The sequence below is a fragment of the Leuciscus leuciscus genome (genome assembly GCF_965113295.1).
Source record: "Leuciscus leuciscus genome assembly, chromosome: 15".
In the NCBI taxonomy this organism is placed as follows: Eukaryota; Metazoa; Chordata; class Actinopteri; order Cypriniformes; family Leuciscidae; genus Leuciscus; species Leuciscus leuciscus.
The window spans coordinates 31095787-31115559 of NC_138739.1; the positions used below are offsets into that span (position 1 = coordinate 31095787).

The following is a 19773-nucleotide window of genomic DNA, read 5'->3' on the forward strand; positions in this document are numbered from 1 at the left end:
TATATTATAATAAAACCATTTCAGAACAGATTACACAGACCCATGCTAAATGTTACGGACTGTTCCAAGACACGAAGGTTTAGATCCAAGTGCAGCTTTATTTGAGGGCAATCCAGAGGCGTAATCCAAGATACAGGCAAGGTTCATACACAGAAAGGCAGTCCAACAAAAGAAACAAACAAACAAACAAACAAAACAGGCAGGGACCAGAGGCAAGAGAGTAATCCAGGGAACAGGGCAAGATATCCAAAAACCAAGAGACAAGGAAACCAAGAGAATGCTCAGAATTGCAGTGTAACACTAAAACAAGACTTCGCGGTGAGTGAGTGAATGAATGAACATGGTATAAATAGACTGAGACTAACAGGGTGATGGGACACAGGTGAATGCAATCAGTGATAATGAGGTACAGGTGACTGTGATGAGTGATCAGAGATGAGTCCGGGCAGTGAGTATGGGAAATGTAGTCTGAGAGTGAACGTGAGTGTCTGATGTGGAGTGCCCTCTGGTGGCTTTCAAGGGCACTCCAGCTGGTGACTGTTACACTAAACAACTGCTAAATGTATTTTTTTTTAAAGGGTGTATGTAGTTTTGAGAACATATATTGTGCAAAACTGTAAGTATACAACATAATCTTGCAGATAAATAAAATTTAAGTACACTAGCTGCAGAGACTTAAGTAGGTCTAATGTTTATAATGGCTTGGAGTTTATGAAACCCCAAATTTAAAATTAGAATATTGTCTAACTGATGTCTTTTCAGTTAAAAAGAAACACAACAACGATTCTTAAAATCGAGATTATGTGCTACACCACTAAGATATATTGGAATGGGAATAATACGCGCGCTGGTATTCAGTGATGATATGTTTCGTTTTGAATTTGAGGTGGTAGAACGGATTAGTCGTGTGTTAACTTACCGAACTGTTAGCTACCCCACACACACTCTGTATATAGTTTGCTGCTGCTCGTCTGACGGCTTAAACCCGAACCAAGTCCAAATAATGGATGTTGCACCGATCTTTTTCACCAGCTTTCACTTTCAGCCGTGTTTACTTAAGATGACGACGAATATGCGTTGCAGCCGGGTTTACCTCGCGGCCGCGGGTAGATTGCGTCATCATAGCTTGTGTAGTATAGAGCCATCTCCCAACCCAACTTGGAGAATAGATTAACGGCGATATTTTTTTTATCGCGCGATAAGAGTCTCGCGTTAACGCAGCACGTTAACGCCGATAACGGCCCGCCACTACTAAAAACGCTGTATTATTCATGCCAAGCCAGTAGTTGGCGATGTTACTTTGTAAAAAAACACAAAAAAAAAACACAGTGCCCATCATAGACCAGGGGGGCACTGTTTCATAAAATATTGAAGCTTCCCTGGGTGCCGCCATTGATTAGCAGACCATCACCTGCTGTTAGCATTCCATTGACTCCCATTCATTTTGGCATCACTTTGACAGCGAATAACTTTACATCTGAGGCGTTTAAAGACTCCATTTGTCCATTATTTATTTCTAAAGAAACACGAACATTTATAAAAGGCTCCATTACCTTGTATCTTACGTTATGGCCCTGTAGAAGCAATTTTTGTAAAAATAGGCTAACGATTGCGTCATAACCACGCGTCTCTCTGTCGCACAGTAGAGAGATTACCGTATAGACAGGAGGAGAAGCTCGCGGGCAATCGGGGGGACGTGGAGGCAAAATGACAAATATAATTAATCAGAATACTTAGCAAAAGTTCCTCCTCCTCCTAGCTCATGGACACCTCCTACTCACACTCTCCGTCTCTGCAAGTTTCGGAAGGGAATGATTCAGATTTCTCTTGGCACAGCTACTAGAAGACAGACGGGTTGCTCACGTCACATCTACGTCGTCAAGCGACCCCATAGGTTTCAACGGAGAAAAGTGAAGCAAATTAGAAGCACTCACTTCCTGATGGCTGAGCGTACTGCGCAGACTCAAACTGAGCTTGACGACGTAGATGTGACGTGAGCAACCCGTCTGACAGTTGTAAGTCTTCTAGTAGCTGTGCCAAGCGAAATCTGAATCACTCCCTTCCGAATCTTGCAGAGAAGCAGAGCGTGAGTAGGAGCTGTACATGAGCTAGGAGCAGGAGCAACTTTATAACTCTCTATGAGCTTCTCCCTTGACTTTATCGGACTTTATGCCTCCACGTCCCCCCGATTGACTGGGAGCTTCTCCTCCTGTCTCTACGGTAATTTCCAGAGAGTCGCGTGGTTATGACGCAATCGTTAGCCTACTTTTACAAAAACTGCTTCTACGGGGCCATAACGTAAGATACAAGGTAATGGAGCCTTTTATACATTGTCGTGTTTCTTTAGAAATAAACAATGGACAAATGGAGTCTTTAAACGCCTCAGATGTAAAGTTATTCGCTGTCAAAGTGACGCCAAAATGAATGGGAGTCAATGGAATGCTAACAGCAGGTGATGGCTTGTTAGCCAATGGCGGCCCCCGGGGGTGGTGAGAGCTTGATTACCCCCCTGGGTGCCCATAGACTGAACACGTAATACGCATGTGCATGACTTTAACGATTTGTGTTTTTGTAGTTTACACTGAGACAATAATAATATTGTTTTCAAAAACTTTCACTTTGATACCGTTTCCAAAGCTTGTCTTTCAGGCCACCAAAACACGGCTGTTGTGTAAATGAACGACAAAAACGGTTTTTAAAAAATCAGTTTTTAGTTGAAAATGGTGTTGTGTCCCTTATTAGCAATGATGTAATTTAGTGGGGGTTTTTTTTTTTTTTTTTTTTACAAAGTGACATCGGCAGCTACTGGCCTGGCATAAAACAGCATTTTTAATAGTTTTCGCGGATCCGTGTAAATGTGTATCGTTTTGAAAGCGATATGTCGCCTGTACACTAGGAAAGCAAAGGAAAAACGTTTCCGTTTTTAGTAGGCTACGTTGTTGTGTAAATGTACCCTTGGTAGGCTACTGCAAACGTCCTTTCCATAATATGAATCATTGAGAGAATCGTTTCGCTCAGATGGTTCATTTGATTGCACATATTCAATAAAACGATTTGTTAAATCACCTGCTCAGGTCTACTCGCCAATTTATTTTGTAACGTTATACAAAATATAATACTAGCCTATAATATAATTTTGTTGTTGTTGTTTTATGCCTGACACATACTGCTCTGATTGCTATGTGTTATAAATAGATGATATCATCTGAAAGAGAAATTGCGTGACTGGACAAAAATCTGTGATGCATAGGATGAGTCATCAGCATTTTTAGTCCTTTTTCCGAGGAGAGACAGAGAGAGAGAGAGAGTCTGTACATTTTAAATGTGTTTGTCTTTTAAAAGGGGTTTTGTTCACTTTTATGCATAGCCTATGCTATCACTAAAAGTCATATGTCTCATTTTGATATAATGGGGTCTTTAAGAAAACACCAAAGCTCAGAGAGCAACACATAACATGTCTTAGCATGAGATCCTCTCAACCAGCATCTATCCTGTTAGATGGGATTACCAAACAGGAAAGTGGCTTTGAACCCACACAATAGCATTTTGCTCACAAGTTAAAAATAAGGACATCTTGAGAGGATTAAATGTATCCGTGCTTTTCTGTTTTCAGTCACAATAATCTTAAGCTTTGTGATATCAGTTCAGCTCATCAATCACATAAATGTCATTTGGTCAATTTAAATATTTGCCAAGAAAAATATCCAAAAAATCTAATTTAAAATGCATGTGCCCATGTGTAACCATTAACTAAGAGTATTATTTCATATTGAATACATTGAATAAGTTTTCAATAGTGTGTGTGTATATATATATAATTATTTATTTAATCATGATTATCATACATCTTCTCAAACTACTTTATACATTTTTTTCCCCCAAAACTTTTTAATGAGAATTTGTACTTTATTACCCTATACAAAAATATCCAAATTGATTAAAATGTACTAATTAAAACATGTCATCATAGAAGAGATTATATGAGATTATATATTTTAATTACTGAAGAATTATGGTCCTGTTCAGTGTTTACACCTGGTATTAAGATTGCCATTTTGGTCGATCGGATCCCAAAAGGAGGGAGACACACACACGTTTACACCTGGTGTTTTAATCTGTCTCTTTTGTCCACTTTCATCCACTTCTGTCCTGATTTTTTCGAGGGCAGGGTCTATGGGCGGGTAAATGTATGGGCTTTTTCAGATCTTTCAATCTAATGGCCGAAATCAGCTCACGCAATTTACATATGAACGCTATGGAGACAACAGGAAAACACACTGAGAGCAACAGCTTTGGTTTCTTCTCTGACAGACGCAAGACCACGCCGAACACTGTGAGTGTGTGTTAGAAATCAGGAATGGTGTGAGAACATTGTGCTTGGTGCGTTTTTCGTCTTCAAACCAAACTTGGGTCTTCAGCCGACAAAGTTTAAATCCCGTCTGGTTAGAGCGCTTCCCGTAATGTTTAACGTTAGGTCAGTAGGCGGAGAGAAGACAGTCTTTTGCGGCTGTCTTAACGCATTTGACCACATGAGCGTTTACACTATGAAAGCAATCCAGTCGAATCCGTTTTCAACTACCTCTGGAAGTAGTCGAAAGCGGACAAGCTCAAAACGTTTTAGACCCCATTTACACATGTATTTAGCATCGTCCACTTGTGATCCGATCAACCAAAACACTTCTTAATACCAGGTGTAAACAGGGCCTAAGAGTGTGGATGTGGCCAAGAGGTTAAAGAACTCAACTAGTAATAGTAGCATCTAATTCCATGTAGAGGTGAATTGTAAACCAAATTGTTGTGATCAACTGCCCTCATCAAATGTATCCAGGGTACACTTAACTCAGTAAAGCTGTCACAACAACTGATACACTGTAAGTTGCAGCTGTAAAAAAAAAAAAACTTCATCTTGTTTCAAACTTGCACAATACACACTTTTTGCCTAGTCTCAACATCCTATGGTGTCAGGATTACACACGACTTGCTGACTCAACACACCTGCCATAGGTTTTACAGTGCCGTGGCGTCTTTGATGTGTCTGCCGCCCATAGTTCAGTGGCTCTGTCTATCAAAATCTGTGGCAACATTCTTCAAAACCTGCATGATGTGCCACTGGCACAGTCTCTGGATGTGTAAATGACAGAAGAGAGACAGCTAAACAAAACTGACAAAGGACAAACAACAGATTGATGATGGATGGGATGGAGAGAAAATGCTTTATTTGAAGACATCTAAAGACAGAATGTGAGATACACAATGTACACAATCTGGTCATGAAGTCTAACATGGAGATCAACAGACAGATGAACACATGACAACACTACAAACTACTGAAACGACTGAGTGTGACATATTACAAGTTTAAAACATACATGGAAAGGACTACAGAGTAATTTTAAAATATGATTTTAAGATACAAAAGAGCAATGAGTTGATCAGTAGTGGGATATTGTTGGATGTAAATCAGGGCTTGAAAATGGAAAGGAAAATAATGAACATAAATATGGAAATTACAGAAGAAATGAAACATGAAATGATATATAACAGAGATAAACAATCTCTTCTATGCTAAAAGTCCTCTTTAGAAACCTCGCCAATTACAAATGCATGATAATGCTTTTAAAAATCAAATGAACTTCATTATATATAATACGTTAACTTTGATTTTATGAACACTTTATTTCCCAGAATGCTCCCAATTAATTATCAAAATTAACCAAATTACTCCTTATACTGCAAAATTTGTGCTGGACCAATAAAACTCATTAATTTGCCTATGTTGAAATCCAATTCAGTCGATTCCTTCGCATCATTCCAATTCAATCCCAAACCTTGCCTTATAAGCATTATTATTCATGTTATATTAATTATATATTACAAATGTTCAAACTCTATGTAATGCTAAACTTAATAAACACAACAACACAAGTATTCTCAAAATGATTTTCCATGTCAGTCTACCATTCTCACTTGAACTGCATAAAGTACAATAAAAAAAACAACCTTTGGATTAGGAAGAAAACGCTGTCATCCTGTAACAACATTTCCATTGATAAATGTGCCTGGCAGAGTCTCACTTATGAACACTGAGTCACCTTAAGGCACTAAGCGGTTTCACTGAAAAGCCATCTAATGGTCTGATACAGATACACACCTGATCCTTGCTCACTGTTTTCCCAAACCAACAAATAACACTGTCCATGGTTAAAAGACTCATATTTACAATTACATTTATTTGATAAATACTTTATTTACATTTAATTAAATATATATATTCATATCAAATATCTAAGGAACTTAAATAACAGAGTTGTGAAGCAAAAATGTTTGAATCTGCATTCCATTCCAGCTTATTAAACCTGTACAGAAAACACTTATAAGGGGCTTTTGCACCGGGTAATTATTGGAACACAGTTATAGGAACTAGCCACCAGGGCGGTCCCCGGAGAACTAAATATCCCCCTTGCAGGGGGAAAAACATTTTCCTGGTTGCATTCACACCGTCAGTAGGAACTCTGAAGTTATGTAAGCCGTCGCTTATGTCCTGCCGCTCTGGTTGTCGTGCGGGACTTTTATTTTGACGACGTTGAGTACGGCAGAGCCTGAGCACATAGCGCTCCCAATCTTCATTAGTCTAATACATATCTAATGTGTTATGAGATAGAACTTTTAAACAAAGAAAGTAAACAGTATACTACAAAGTATTATAGCATTTGCTGTATGGTTGATGCCCAATGCCGCTAGCTTAGCAGAAATACATAATCATGTTTTGCTTGGTGCCTTCAAAGCCGCATTGGATTTCCTCCTTACCATAAAGGTAGAGAAGTGCCTGGACTTCGGCATCGGTCCATCTGTCTGTGTTTTCCATGTTCATAGAGTAAATATATAGGCTGTACACAGCTTTTTTTTTAAATGGCGAGTGCCAGTGTTTGGCCAATCAGCGTACACTTACGTAATTGGTAGTTCCTATTGTGCTGGGTTAGATTCTACTCTGAAGTAGGTGCTAATTTAGTCCCCCTAAAAGTGTTCCTAGAACTAAATTGTTCCCAGTTCCTGAGGTGTGAACACGCCAAAAAGCGGGAACTTCCGCCATTAGTTCCAGGAAATATGAAAACATTCCTCCGGTGCAAAAGCCCTAAAACTTGCCTTTTTCTTGGCCCCCACCACAGACCTGTTTACTCGTTATCACCCCAGTCTATCTCTGGCTCATCGTCTAAGCGCAGAATGAGGTAGGAGAGAATCTGGAAGAGGTTTTGCCAAAACAAAGACGCCATGTAAAAGTAAAGGTCGCTTACGTCGACTTCACAGGTCTCGCCCGCGAAGGTCATTTCACAGACACACTGGAACTTGTTGACCATGTTCTGGCAATAGCCACCATTCTTGCAAGGGTTGGATCTACATTCATCAAGATCTAGTTCGCACCTAAAAGACAAATGTATAGTGAAAACAAACCTTGTTATTACGAACTTAAATATTACGGTTATTATTGTTGGTAATATTTGGCTCTGAATACAAATATCCTGATCAATCTAAAACTGGTTAAAAACATGCCATAATTATTACTCTGAAATTCATTAACATGTATTTATGAGATCATGTGAACAAAGAAAGAGAAAGAATAATCACCAGTGACCCGAAAACCCAGGGAGGCAGTCACACATCATGTTGGTGTCAGAACAGTTCCCTCCATTGAAACATGTGTGGTTCTGCTGTTCATCACCACAGATGGACACCGGGAGCTTGGGCGGTCTGGGGATGGGGAGGATAAGGGAAAAGAAAGAAACATAACAGATGATGGAGAAGCTATCCTCTCCTCCTGAGACCCACGTAAGAGCCCCCCCCGCGCTTTGTCCAGCACAAAAGAGGATTAGCCTACTATTAGAATAATGACATTAGCATGTGAATGGACCTCTGACCACAAGACAAAGAGAATACAATAAACTGACACCTTATATGGGGATTAACATTGAATATGAAGACCCCCATTGTTATTCTGTACGGACAAAGATATGATGTGACAGATAAGGGGTTTTTGGAAAGGAAATGTTACTCATTGTGGTTTTCTTTTATTTTACAGAGACAATCTGAAATTAAGGCAGAAAGGCAGAAAAAAGTAGGAAGGAGAGAATGAAAAAACAACAAGAAAGAAACAGACATGAAGAGAAAGGAAAGTATTGGGAAGTAGGAAAGATGGAAGAAAGGAAGGGTGAAAAGAAAAGAAAACAGAAGAAAGGAAGGCAAGAAAGGAGGGATAGATTCAGGGAAAGGAAAGTAGAAAGAAAAATATTAAGGAAAAAAGGAAAGAGGAAGGAAAGAAAGAAAGCAGCATGGCAAGAAAAAAGGGATAGAGAAAAAGTAAGAAAAGTAGGAAGGAAGGCAAGAAAGAAAGGGTAAAAGAAGAGAGAGAGAAAGGACAGTGGAAAGTAGTCTGAAGGAAGGAAGGAAAGAAAGAAAGGGTAAAAGAAGGAAAGGAAAGAATTTGAACAGAAGTGGTGTATCCAAAATGGTCAATGTTTATGATAATATCTTCATTCATATCATTTCTTCTATCGTTTATTCATTTATGATTGATTGCTTATCAATATTATCTTTGAATTTATTTATCCATGTATTCCTCTATATACATAATCTTCATCATATATTCAAGTATTTACTAATTTATTCCATTTCATCTTATCAATGTAATACTGCTTGAGGATATGACTGTTATATTCAAATGTTCTTATATGACAAGATACTCCTGTTGGGTTAAGTATTGGACGCCTGCCAAGTGCTGCACAAGTGACAGTGTTCTCAGAATTTGTGATTCACGGTACTAGATGTACCTTTCCTGCAATGTTATTTTGCACGACGCAAGCTTCGCTTTCTTTTGTTCCAGAGGTGTTAAAACCACACCTCGTGCATCTATTTCTGTCTCTTTTGCAACGGCCACGACGACCTGTCACCACCTCTGAGTAGGAAGACGTATATCACTGACACAATGGATAATTCAGTTTGACCTTTCTCATCACACTAACAACAGATCTTTAAGTGGAATGTAAGTTTTTCCTACACTTACAGATATATAGGGCCATTGATATGTGGTGGCTTCACTTCACTTCTTCTTCTGACTGCTCTTCCAGCTCTCTTTTACTTTGGGTGATCTCCAGTCTGTATGATCTCTTCTGGCAGAGATTATTATCCTCAGAATTTCTGAATTATAGATGTTAGCCTTGTAATTGTTAGACCCATTTTTAGAGTTGTACTCAGTTAATTAAAAGTTGATTATCATTTATTCGTTATTGATTATTCATTTATTTTAATCATTATTTTTCTTCAGTAAAATAAATAATTCTCAAAATAAAAACTTCGACTGGATCTCAATGCATCAAGAAGAAAGGAAGGGCAAAGGCAAGAAAGAAGAAAGAGAAGAGAAAAAGGAAAGCAGAAAGTAATGAAGGAAAAAAAGGATAGAGAGATGAAAAAGGAAAGTAGGGGAAAAAAGTAAGCAAAGAAAGTAAGCAGGAAAGCAAGAAAGAAGGGATGGAGAGAATAAATGAAAAGTAGGAGGTAGGGAGGGAAGACAAAAAAGAAGGGGTAGAGGAAAGTGATGAAAGAAAGAAAGAATGACAGGAAAGAAGGGATGATAGAGCGAATTAAGAAATGGAAATGAAAAGAATTAAGAGAAAGGAAGGAATGAACGAAAGAAGAAAATAAGGAGAACGTATAAAAAATAAAGGAAAAAAAGCCAACAGTAAAACGCCACTTACATGCTCCTGACAACTACGTACCACGGAGCCTCTTCAATCAGAGTGCTGTTGTGAGACAGAGGGAACAGGAAAGAGACAAACAAACAGCAAGCGTCATTCTTTTTTTTATGCAGCAAAACTTTACACCAAAGATCTCTCTAACTCTGCAGTGGGGAAAAGATAGATCTATTATGTCTCCCAGCTGCCTGCAAGGCAGTTTCAAAGGAGTGCTATGAAGCAGTCTGGCAACAAAACATGTTTATGAGATAAATGGCTGCAGACTTGCCTTAGATGCCACCCTGAAGGCCTAACGCAACCACTGGAGGATGGGCACTCTCAACAGACACTATTATTACCATTACCACTTTCAAATGACACGTATGGCAACAGTCACATCTCTGCAGTCACGCTAGCATAAACAACACCATAAAAGCAATTATATGATTTGCATTACCTTTAAAACAAATCAGTCCCTTAGGGGTCTTGATTCATTCAAGTTGCTTTGTTTATTCGATGGGAATCATTGTATGAGGTTTGTGGCCTGTTCCGATGTACAAAGTCAAAATTTCTGTCTGCATTCTTTTTCCTTTGAAAAGTGGAGAATCTTATTGAGATTAGCTATGGCTTTTTAAAACCAGGTTGATATCGTATCTAAGGCAAGTCTCTTCTTGACTTGGTTCAGTGTTTTACAGATGACATGATTTCTTACAGACATACCTGTGGATTGCCTTTGTGTAGAAGCCTTAAATCAGGTCTTTGGATGCACACAACCTCCGCAATGTCTGCTAAACTTAGATGTAAACGCTTAACCCAAATCAGTCAACTAGATGCTTGCCTCGCAAAACTCACCACCTCAGTGTTAGGGTAGTCTTGGTGGTAGCTTAATAGACAAAGTTAGAAGAGCCCTCTCTCATGTCACAAATATATTTTGGTCCATTGGTGTGCCTCAGGTCCCTCTTTCAGGTTTAGTCTATGAAAATTTTACACTTGTTTAATTGCCCATCCGTTAAGTCCAGATGCATCGACAGGCAACTACACACTTCTCTTTAATAAACTACATGATATGAAGGATCACACATATTTGTACAACAATAGTGGGACCAGTTACATGCCAAAGTTTAACAATTAGGGTTAGAGCAAGGTTCCTCAAATCTGGCTCTGGAGTGCCCTGCAGAGTTTAACCAAAGTCCCTTTCAAGGAAAGTCTGTTCACTCGGCGGCCATATTTGCAACACCTCCGGACAGCTATTTTGGGCATCCAAGACCAAGTCCTATCTATTTGAATGGGAAAATCCCGAAATCTCTAAAACTACTAGCCGAACTCACAATTAAAAAACATATTTGAAATCAGCAACAAAATCTGAGATCAACTGTCCCATAAATGTTGTTTATTATGCTCAAATAGCGTTAATAAAATGTTTTTTTTTTCACACTAGACCAGCCAATGCGCATGTGCAGTCCTAAACATGAGTCTGGGAACTGGAGCTTCTAACGGCAGCCATATTGATGCAATGGCTTTACCAATAAGCGATTGGCTCTTTTACTTAGAAGGCGGGACGTATTCCGCCATGCAGTTTCTCCCATTCATAAGTAATAGGAGTGAACCTATTATTTATTTTTCTATATCCGTAGTCTTTAGTTTAGCTCTAATCAAAGAGCTAAACTGCAAGGCACTGGCTTTCCAGGGCTGGATTTGAGGAACCCTGGGTTAGGGGCTTGTTAAATCCCTAACCCTAAGTATGACCAATAGTAATAATGAACATGTCAACTAGACAGCTGCTTGAGACACATTAGAATAGACTCACTTGCAATTTGGCCCAGTAAACCTGTGGGGACAGAGGCATGAGTGGCTGTTTAAGCCACGCAAGCAGGTCCCTCCATTAGCACACCTTTGACCGGCACATACGTCCACCTTCACCTCACAGTTGGTGCCGGTGTAGCCACTCTCACATGTGCAGCTGTATGTAAGGTTCTGCACACTGCAGTATCCGTGTTGACAGGGGTTGGAGGCACAAGTGTTTGTATTCAGCTCACAGCGATCACCGCCCCAGCCAGGAAGACAGAAGCAGTGGAAAAGGTTGAAGTGATCGTCACAGATGCCTCCATGCAGGCAGGGGTTGGGTTCACACACCATCTCACCAACACAGCCAGTCTGGACAGGTTTCTCTGATATTTTATTGAACTTCTCTTCCTGTGTACGTGGGAATCTCACCTCGGCTGAACTGTAATACGGAAGCACGATTCCACCAATCTCAACATTACTCAGACAACCAATCAGATTCCAGCCAGACTCTCCCAATCCTCCAAGCATGATATCTATTCCCTCTCGGAGGAAGTCTAGATTTCCCGTCATTGAGTCGGATATAGTAGTCTCATTTTTTTCATCTAAGGGGACCATCATCCACTGGGAGCTGTTAGCCCAAGGACTGGTCATTAACAGCTCTACGACATGCCACTCTCCATCAGCCACTGGCCTTGGGCTGTGCAGGGTTACTGGTGACAAAGATGATGAAGATAAAGGTCCACTTAAAAGCTCAAGCACCAAAAAGCCATCTTGAATGGATACCGTCACAAAGTCTGTCCCACTCTCCGCATGCAACACTGCTGCATTGTGTTTACGTGTACGGATACTGAAGACGATGCTGGTCAGGTGGCGGGAGATCAGCCCATTCCCGCGGTATACGAGAGTGGTGTTGTCCAGAAAAATCCCGTTTGAAATGCCTGTGTAGAATAAAGGCAATGTAGTTTACATAACACTTCAAGGATTCAGACTTTTATTCGCAAAACAATCTCAGTTAAAGTCTGCAAGATCTCAGTTCCCAGCTAGTCTCTTTCCCAAGCCTAGCCAGCAACTTAAAGGGTTAGTTCACCCAAAAAAGTATCTCATAATTGACTCTCCCTCAAGCCACCCTAGGTATATATATGACTTTCTTCTTTCAGCCAAACATAAAGTTATATTAAAAAACTATACTGGCTCTACCAAGCTTAATAATTGGAGTGAATGGTAACACAGATTTTGAAGCCAAAAAATTAACATCCATCCATCATAAAAGTAATCCACATGGCTCCAGGGTGTTAATAAAGGCCTCCTAAAGCGAAGCAATTTGTTTTTGTAAGAAAATATCCATGAGTCTTGTTCCGACGGAAGAGTGACCCCTGACCCGACGTAGGCATAGCGTAAGCTTAGGTGAGAGAAGACGCCTTTTGTGGTTCAAACAATTAGGGCTGGACAACAAACTCAAGCTCTTCCGACATAGACTTCTACTTCATCACTAATAGACTAATAACTCTGATTGTGTTTGGCTGAAAGAAGAAAGTCATATACACCTAGGATGGCTTGAGGGTGAGTAAATTATGGAATCATTTTCATTTTTGGCAAAACTAACCCTTTAAACCTGGAAGGGTATTAATCCAAAATTCTTCATTTTATCTTAATTCTGTAACCATTCATTTTGTCTTAGTAGTCAAAAATAATTAAATACTGCTAAAATACTGTGTTTTATTACCCTGGAAATCCAGAGTTCTCGAGAGAGCACAAGTTGAATTTGCTCAGCGAGTTTACTCTGGCGTCGTGTAATGATGCTGATTAAATATGCCCTTGTTTCCGAGCTGCACAAATCACATCAAGTTATCTGATATAGGCGGGCCAGAGGCGAGCTAAACAGATGACGACAGCGCTGTAACGTCGAAGTCATTAGTAAACATTGCAAGATGGATGAACACCAGTTGTTTGAAACGACTTTGGCCACTACAATGAACCAGTTAGACTTGGCTTTTTATCTAAAAGAGGAACAGAAGGCGGCGCTCGAAACGTTCCTGTTTTGCCGACCGGATACGGCAAGAGTCTAATCTACCAGTTAGCTACGCTGGTAGCTAAGCGCAAGGGGATTATTGTTGTGATTGGTCGTAGTGTTATCCAATTGCGTGCAGTGAGATTTTCAAATGCATGCTTGGTGCCGCCCCTCGAGCTGGCCGATTTTCATTTGTCGATGCCAGACCATTAATCTTTCAGATTTAGGTCTGGATTTCCAGGCTAGTGTTTTATACATCTGAGATCACATGTTCCTAAATACTCACATTCATAACCTTGGTTGAGGGCCCGGCACATTGCTTGGGGTGGGCAGGGGGTGAGTTCGCACCAGCTCACCTCTTCACAGTGCTGCCCTGCTGTGTTAGGAGGGCAGTTGCACGTAAAGTCATCCCATAGAGAGAAGCACATGCCACCATTCTGGCAAGGATTTTTCTGGCACGGAAAAACAAAAGTGACAGATACAAAACTGTCATTAAAATTATCCAATGAATTAATTAATTAAATATAAGAAATGGTTTAGAAGATGTAAGATCAAATATTTCATTTTTTAAAAATGCTCAGGGACTTAAATTAACTGTTGAATAATTTATTAGATTAGTGAATCAAATCAGATCAGATCACAAACATCTTTTGAATCTGTTTGGGATTAGTTTCTGACATGGCTAAAGTCTTGACTGTAAACATTTATCCAGTCCAAAGAGGATAACAGAGCTAAATAAGATAAGCAGGTTTGTCTACAAAGCTGCCAGATTTGATGTAAGCTAATCATTGTCCTTTTGCAGTTGAGAGCTCATGACACTTAACATTGTAACTTACAGAGCAAGAGTCATCACTGGTGCAGCCTGCGGTAACATCAACCATGCGGTCGGGTCTGTATGACATCACAGAAGCATCAAGTGGGAAAAACTCAAGCTTCCTCTCATTGAGCTCCAAGTCTTGTAAGCACCCTTTAAAGTAACCACCGAAGGCAGATGACTTTTGTCCATCAACCAGCCCGCCAACATAGATCACATCTCCAATCTGAACAGAAACAGGTTGAACATCCATTGCTCCGAATTCATGATCTGACTCCTGTAGAGTTATCATACCCTCTTCGATGGTGATGCTGACAAAATGGATCTCTCCGTCGTTAACCAGACTTTCACCAGTAAAAGTCTTCAAGTTATTGAATTGTACTGTCAGTTTTCCCTTTTCTAGCCACATCTGCAAGTACTCAGTGGTGCTGTTGGCAAGCAGCACCAAAAGACCAGACTCCTTCCGTGTACGCAAGAACATGGACAGATAGAGCGTGTCTGATTCCGGTTGGTCATTGATGGTGAAGACAGCATAGCTTGCGGAGTCTTCCAGGCCAAATCTGGCAGTAATATACTCTGTGAGGAAGAGAAGACATACAACTCTTAAAGAGTTTCTAGAACGTTTCTTGTTTTACTATTGTAACTTGGACCTTTAGAGGAAACATTAAGATTCTCCCAAGTTTTATCCTATGAACTTCTACATTTATAGTTTATCAGTGCATCTACACAAGAAGCAACCACAACGTAGCTCTGTTGTGCTTTAATTAACAGAAAGAGCATTCGCAACACCACTGTGGATGCTTCCAGTGTAGACATGGTTAATGTGAGGTCAATCCCTGGTGTCCTTACCATCACCACAGTTTTGACCCACATACGGTCTCAGACATCTGCACTGGTAACCTTGCCAAAGGTTAACACACTCTCCATGGTTCTCGCATGGACCAGAAAGGCATCGGTCATGATGGCTGCAGCCTTGCACAACATTCACCGCTGAGCTGCTCAACCAGTCCTCCGGTACCATGAGCTGCGAGTCCACAAACAAGTCCCTCATGCAGCCGATGAATGAGCCGGTGCCTCCTCCCTCATCCAATCCTCCAACAAAGGTGCTTTGTAGAGCTGACTCCAGCTCAAGGGCGCTGGTATCCACTTGGGCTGTTGCACCACAGTTATCTGCATCCTGGCATGGCTCCAGCAGTTGCAACAGAAGGGTACCCTCTCCAAGAACAGCCTCTACTGTGTGCCATTTGCCATCAGATACATCCTGAGGCAGCGTCAGAGTCCAGCTGGTTGTGTCTGTCTGAGGGTCACTTCTAAGATCAAGAAGCAGGTGTGTCTCCTGCAGCTCTAGGCTGAGAATGACCCCTTCGCTACCCCTCTGGAAGAGTACCGTGTTTTCTAGCACTGTGCGAAAGCTTAGTGTGATATTAAAGTATGTTTCTGCACCCAGCAGCGGCGTCTGCAGGTGCAGGAATCCTCCAATTGTCTCAAAGGAGAATACAGTGGGCGTCTGGCAGTAAGAGCCGGTGTAGCCTGGCTGACAGATGCAACCGTAGCCATGTACACCTTCGCTCAGGAAGGGCATGCAGGCCGCCCCGTTCTGGCACTCTTGGCCCTCGCAGCCCACCAGGGGTTCGCTACAGTTGAGGCCACCATAGAGGACTCCATCATGGCTTTCAGATGGACAGATGCACTTGTAGCTGCCCAGAAAGTCCTCACATGTGGCTCCATTATGACACACGTTGGTGGTACAAGCAGTAGTATTTTGCTCACACAAGGCACCTGAAATGGGAAAGCCCAGAGTGGAATTCAATCAAGTTTCTTACAAGTAAACATTTAACAAAGATTGCAGCCCAAGAATGAACTGTTCCCACTGCAATTCTAAAACAAGACCGTATTGTTTTTATAAGAGATTATCTTTAAAACTATTTGTTGCATTTGTGGCAATGTCAGAAAATGGTCAATAACTAAAGAATGGCTCACGCCAGGGATAATGTGGGCACGTTTTAGTCAATAATCCCTCAGGATAACAAATATGTAAAGCTGATTGTATAACCCTCACTCAACTTTATGCCAGTTTGGATGCCAAAGGAGTTTTCTTATTTTTAAAAAGAAGTGCCTGAAATTTTCACTAAATGAGCATTTAGTTATGCATAAGATTAAAATGCCTGGATAAAACATTGAGCAGCTGTGAATAATGTATCTAATAGAAACCATGAACAAAAAAATCAGTAGCTACACAACCTGATGACCTAAATTTATTGCAAGTTCATGATATGTTCAAACAGAAATATTTTTCACTAGCCTAATAAAAGACATTGGTTTTTAATTACCCCCCCCCCCCCCCCCCCCAACACAACTAATTTCACCACTGAATTCTCATTGAAAATTATTGCACAACCGAAACGAAATCCAAACAACAACAAAACTGTGAAAATTTACCTGAAACAAGCAACAGGACACTCCAAATCCAAACTAAAGCTTCCATGGCATTAGAAGTCTACCAATCATCAGCCCTACATCTGTTCAGTCACATTGCTTTTTGATGGATCCATCTATAGCAAAGGCCATCCTAACAGACAGCCGTCAATGTACATTCATTCCTTCAAGAAAAACTGTGTACTGCAACACTAGGCCCCCATCAAAGCCAGCTCCCGGGGGATTAGCCTAATGCAACCTGAGCATCTTACAATGGCGAAGCCCAATTATAGCCTCCGCCTGTGAGTCATGTCCTGAGCTGGTAACAGAGACAAACTCTCTTGTATAATCTAAAAAGTAAAAAATCATTTTACATTTATAAGTTTAGTTGTTTCGACTGGGACTTATCAGAGAGTCAGTCATTTGTGCTGAATGATGTGTTATAAAATAAAATGCCTGATTTGGTTTTGATTATGCAAATCAGACAATTTCTGATGTATAGTTGCATCAACCTCATAATGTTCATAATATGCTCATTAAAGGCAATATTTAGCCAGGCATTGAAAGCAATTAGGGTTTATTGATTCTGGTTTTCCTTCAGACATCTGATTTTTACAGAACTTAGAGCCACTAGGGTGACCATATTTGTTGGGACAGTCCTGGATTTTTTACCCTTCCCTTATTGAAACTACATCTTTAAATCGGTCAGATTTAGGGATATGGTCGAATGACAATTTATCTGTCACAGGGTGTAGAAAATGCTCGCAAACAGAAGAACTGTATCAGCTATCCTCACAAAAGAAAGAAAAACAAACAAACGGGTTTATATAAGAAAATGTCATGAGATAGATTGGTGAGTGGGACTAACACAACCTTCTCTTCTGAATAATAATCAACAGTTTATCCTAATCCTGCTTTTTAACAATGACACACTTAGTGAATGATGTGTAAATCAAAAGTTTAAATGGGGCTGTGAGATACCTGAAAATCCAGGTGGACATTTGCAGATGAAGCCGGAAGCATGCCTGGGGTTGTATTGAGAAGGAAACAAGGGCTCTAAGCCATAAAGTGGCTTCCATGAGCGCTCAATGCAAGTGCCTTCATTCAAACAGGGACTGCTGTCACACTCACTGACATCTGTCTCACAGTTACGACCCTCGAACCCTAGTACAGAGTAGATATGAGAGGAAAGCCTATTGATGTTTTGTGTCCTAGTTTGCATAACTTGTTTTAAGCCTTTACCATGATTTCTAAAATGAATAAATAAATGAACATTACAAGTATTGCATGTACATTATAAATACATTTACCAATCATGCACATAACCCTTTTAATAAAAAAGAAATACAGAGCCACAATATTAAAGTTTATTTTAGTATATTTTAGTCACCTGGCCAGCAAATGCAGGTGTAGTTCCCATTTTCATCCTCACAGGGGGCGTCGTTGAGGCAGGGTTGAGACCAGCAGGGAGGAGGTGGGATCTCACAGTGAACACCAGTAAAGTTAGTCTGTGAGCAGTCACAGCGGTAGCTATAAGATTATTTCAAAATAAATATATAGGTTAGTTAATTTAAGTATATAGGTTATTTAATTTCCGATATACTCATTTTGAGCACATTCACAGAATGATTCAACATAATAAGCATACATTTCAACATAATATTATTCTACACAATAATAGAGTGCATGTGGTTTACACCTACTCTGTGTGTAATGAGGGAGTAGTTTTATTTATTTATCATTTAATTTACAAATATATTCCTCCTTTTTGAAAATGTATTATTATATTATTAATATTATATTATTTTACAATTATTTATATTTAAAATTATTAATAGTATTCTCCCAAAACATTTACCCCAACATTGAAAAGAAAAGAATGTGATTATATTTTGCATTAAGAAAATGAAACCCATTTTTGGACCATAAAGAGTTTTGCACTGCGGCAATATGAATTGCTCCCAATTCTTATTATAAACTCTTTTTTTTTTAAGTCAGCATAAATTAAAGGAAGAACAAACACTGCCAACATGTATACACATTATAATGTAAAGTACACATTAAAATGTAAATGATATGTTAAGGATAAGGATTTATGGCTATAATTAATTAGATTTAAACATTTGAAATATAATTAATTACATGAATTTTAGGGGCATCTAACTGTATTCTATTGGCTCCATCGGAGGTTTTGCGTCATCTTCGTCATCAATCAACTGTATGAAATGCCAGATGACCTACGGAGGTCTGGGGCAGCATTAAACGAGTTAATAATTTTATCGTGCTATTTTTTCTCATAACTAATTAACTAATTTAACGTGTTAAATTGACAGCCCTAGTAGGAATGATTGAAAATAAAATGGAGGACAAATTGATTAAAAATTATCAATTATTTCCTGAAATGAGACCTATATATAAAAAAGACTAAAATACTAACATGGAAATGTATTGTACCTATTGATTTCATCCACACACAGAGCTCCATTTTGGCATGGCTGGTCACTGCATTCATCAATGTTCGTTTCACAGCGTTCCCCCTGGAAGCCCGCCAGGCAGGTACACGAGAAGCCGTTGATGTGGTCATGGCAACTGCCGCCGTGGAGACAGGGCTGTGATTGACACTCATCAATCTGAACCTCACAGCTGCTACCTGAAACATCAGAGACAGTGGTGTTGAGTGCAAAGGTGCCAATCCGCTTTTTGTCGAGATCTCTGCATGGCTTATTACACATACCATCTGGACAGGCCTCATCCTGGATCAAACAGACTGTAACTGGAAGCTTCCAGTCAGTCTTTAGGGCAATTGATATGCTGCCCACAGCTTTTCCTTAACTTGATCAAAAATGTTTTTAAGCAGATTTGAACCGTGAGGATTAACATCACTAGTTTTAAGATACTAGGTCTTGTTGTCACACGAGGAGGTTGTCAAAATGCTTGTATTCTATTCTCTTGCATTTGGGTTCAAACACCTAGTTCATTTGTCGTGACTTCTTACCCAATTAAGATACAGCATAACCCACTATAGGGTC

General features: G+C 39.9%; 1 protein-coding gene across 1 annotated transcript in view; it reads right to left on the reverse strand.

Moving 5' to 3' along the window:
- The window catches only part of crb1 (crumbs cell polarity complex component 1), a 33911-nt gene that overhangs the window by 6796 nt on the left and 7342 nt on the right, over positions 1–19773 (reverse strand). Inside the window, exons 3-12 of the mRNA XM_082139803.1 lie at positions 19199–19394; positions 18135–18274; positions 17726–17908; positions 15179–16108; positions 14352–14905; positions 13802–13967; positions 11530–12445; positions 9747–9791; positions 7624–7746; positions 7293–7419 (exon numbers count right to left, since the gene is read on the reverse strand). Of these exons, the coding sequence (XP_081995929.1) occupies positions 7293–7419; positions 7624–7746; positions 9747–9791; positions 11530–12445; positions 13802–13967; positions 14352–14905; positions 15179–16108; positions 17726–17908; positions 18135–18274; positions 19199–19394 (3380 nt within the window). The remainder of the gene's footprint in view (positions 1–7292; positions 7420–7623; positions 7747–9746; positions 9792–11529; positions 12446–13801; positions 13968–14351; positions 14906–15178; positions 16109–17725; positions 17909–18134; positions 18275–19198; positions 19395–19773) is intronic.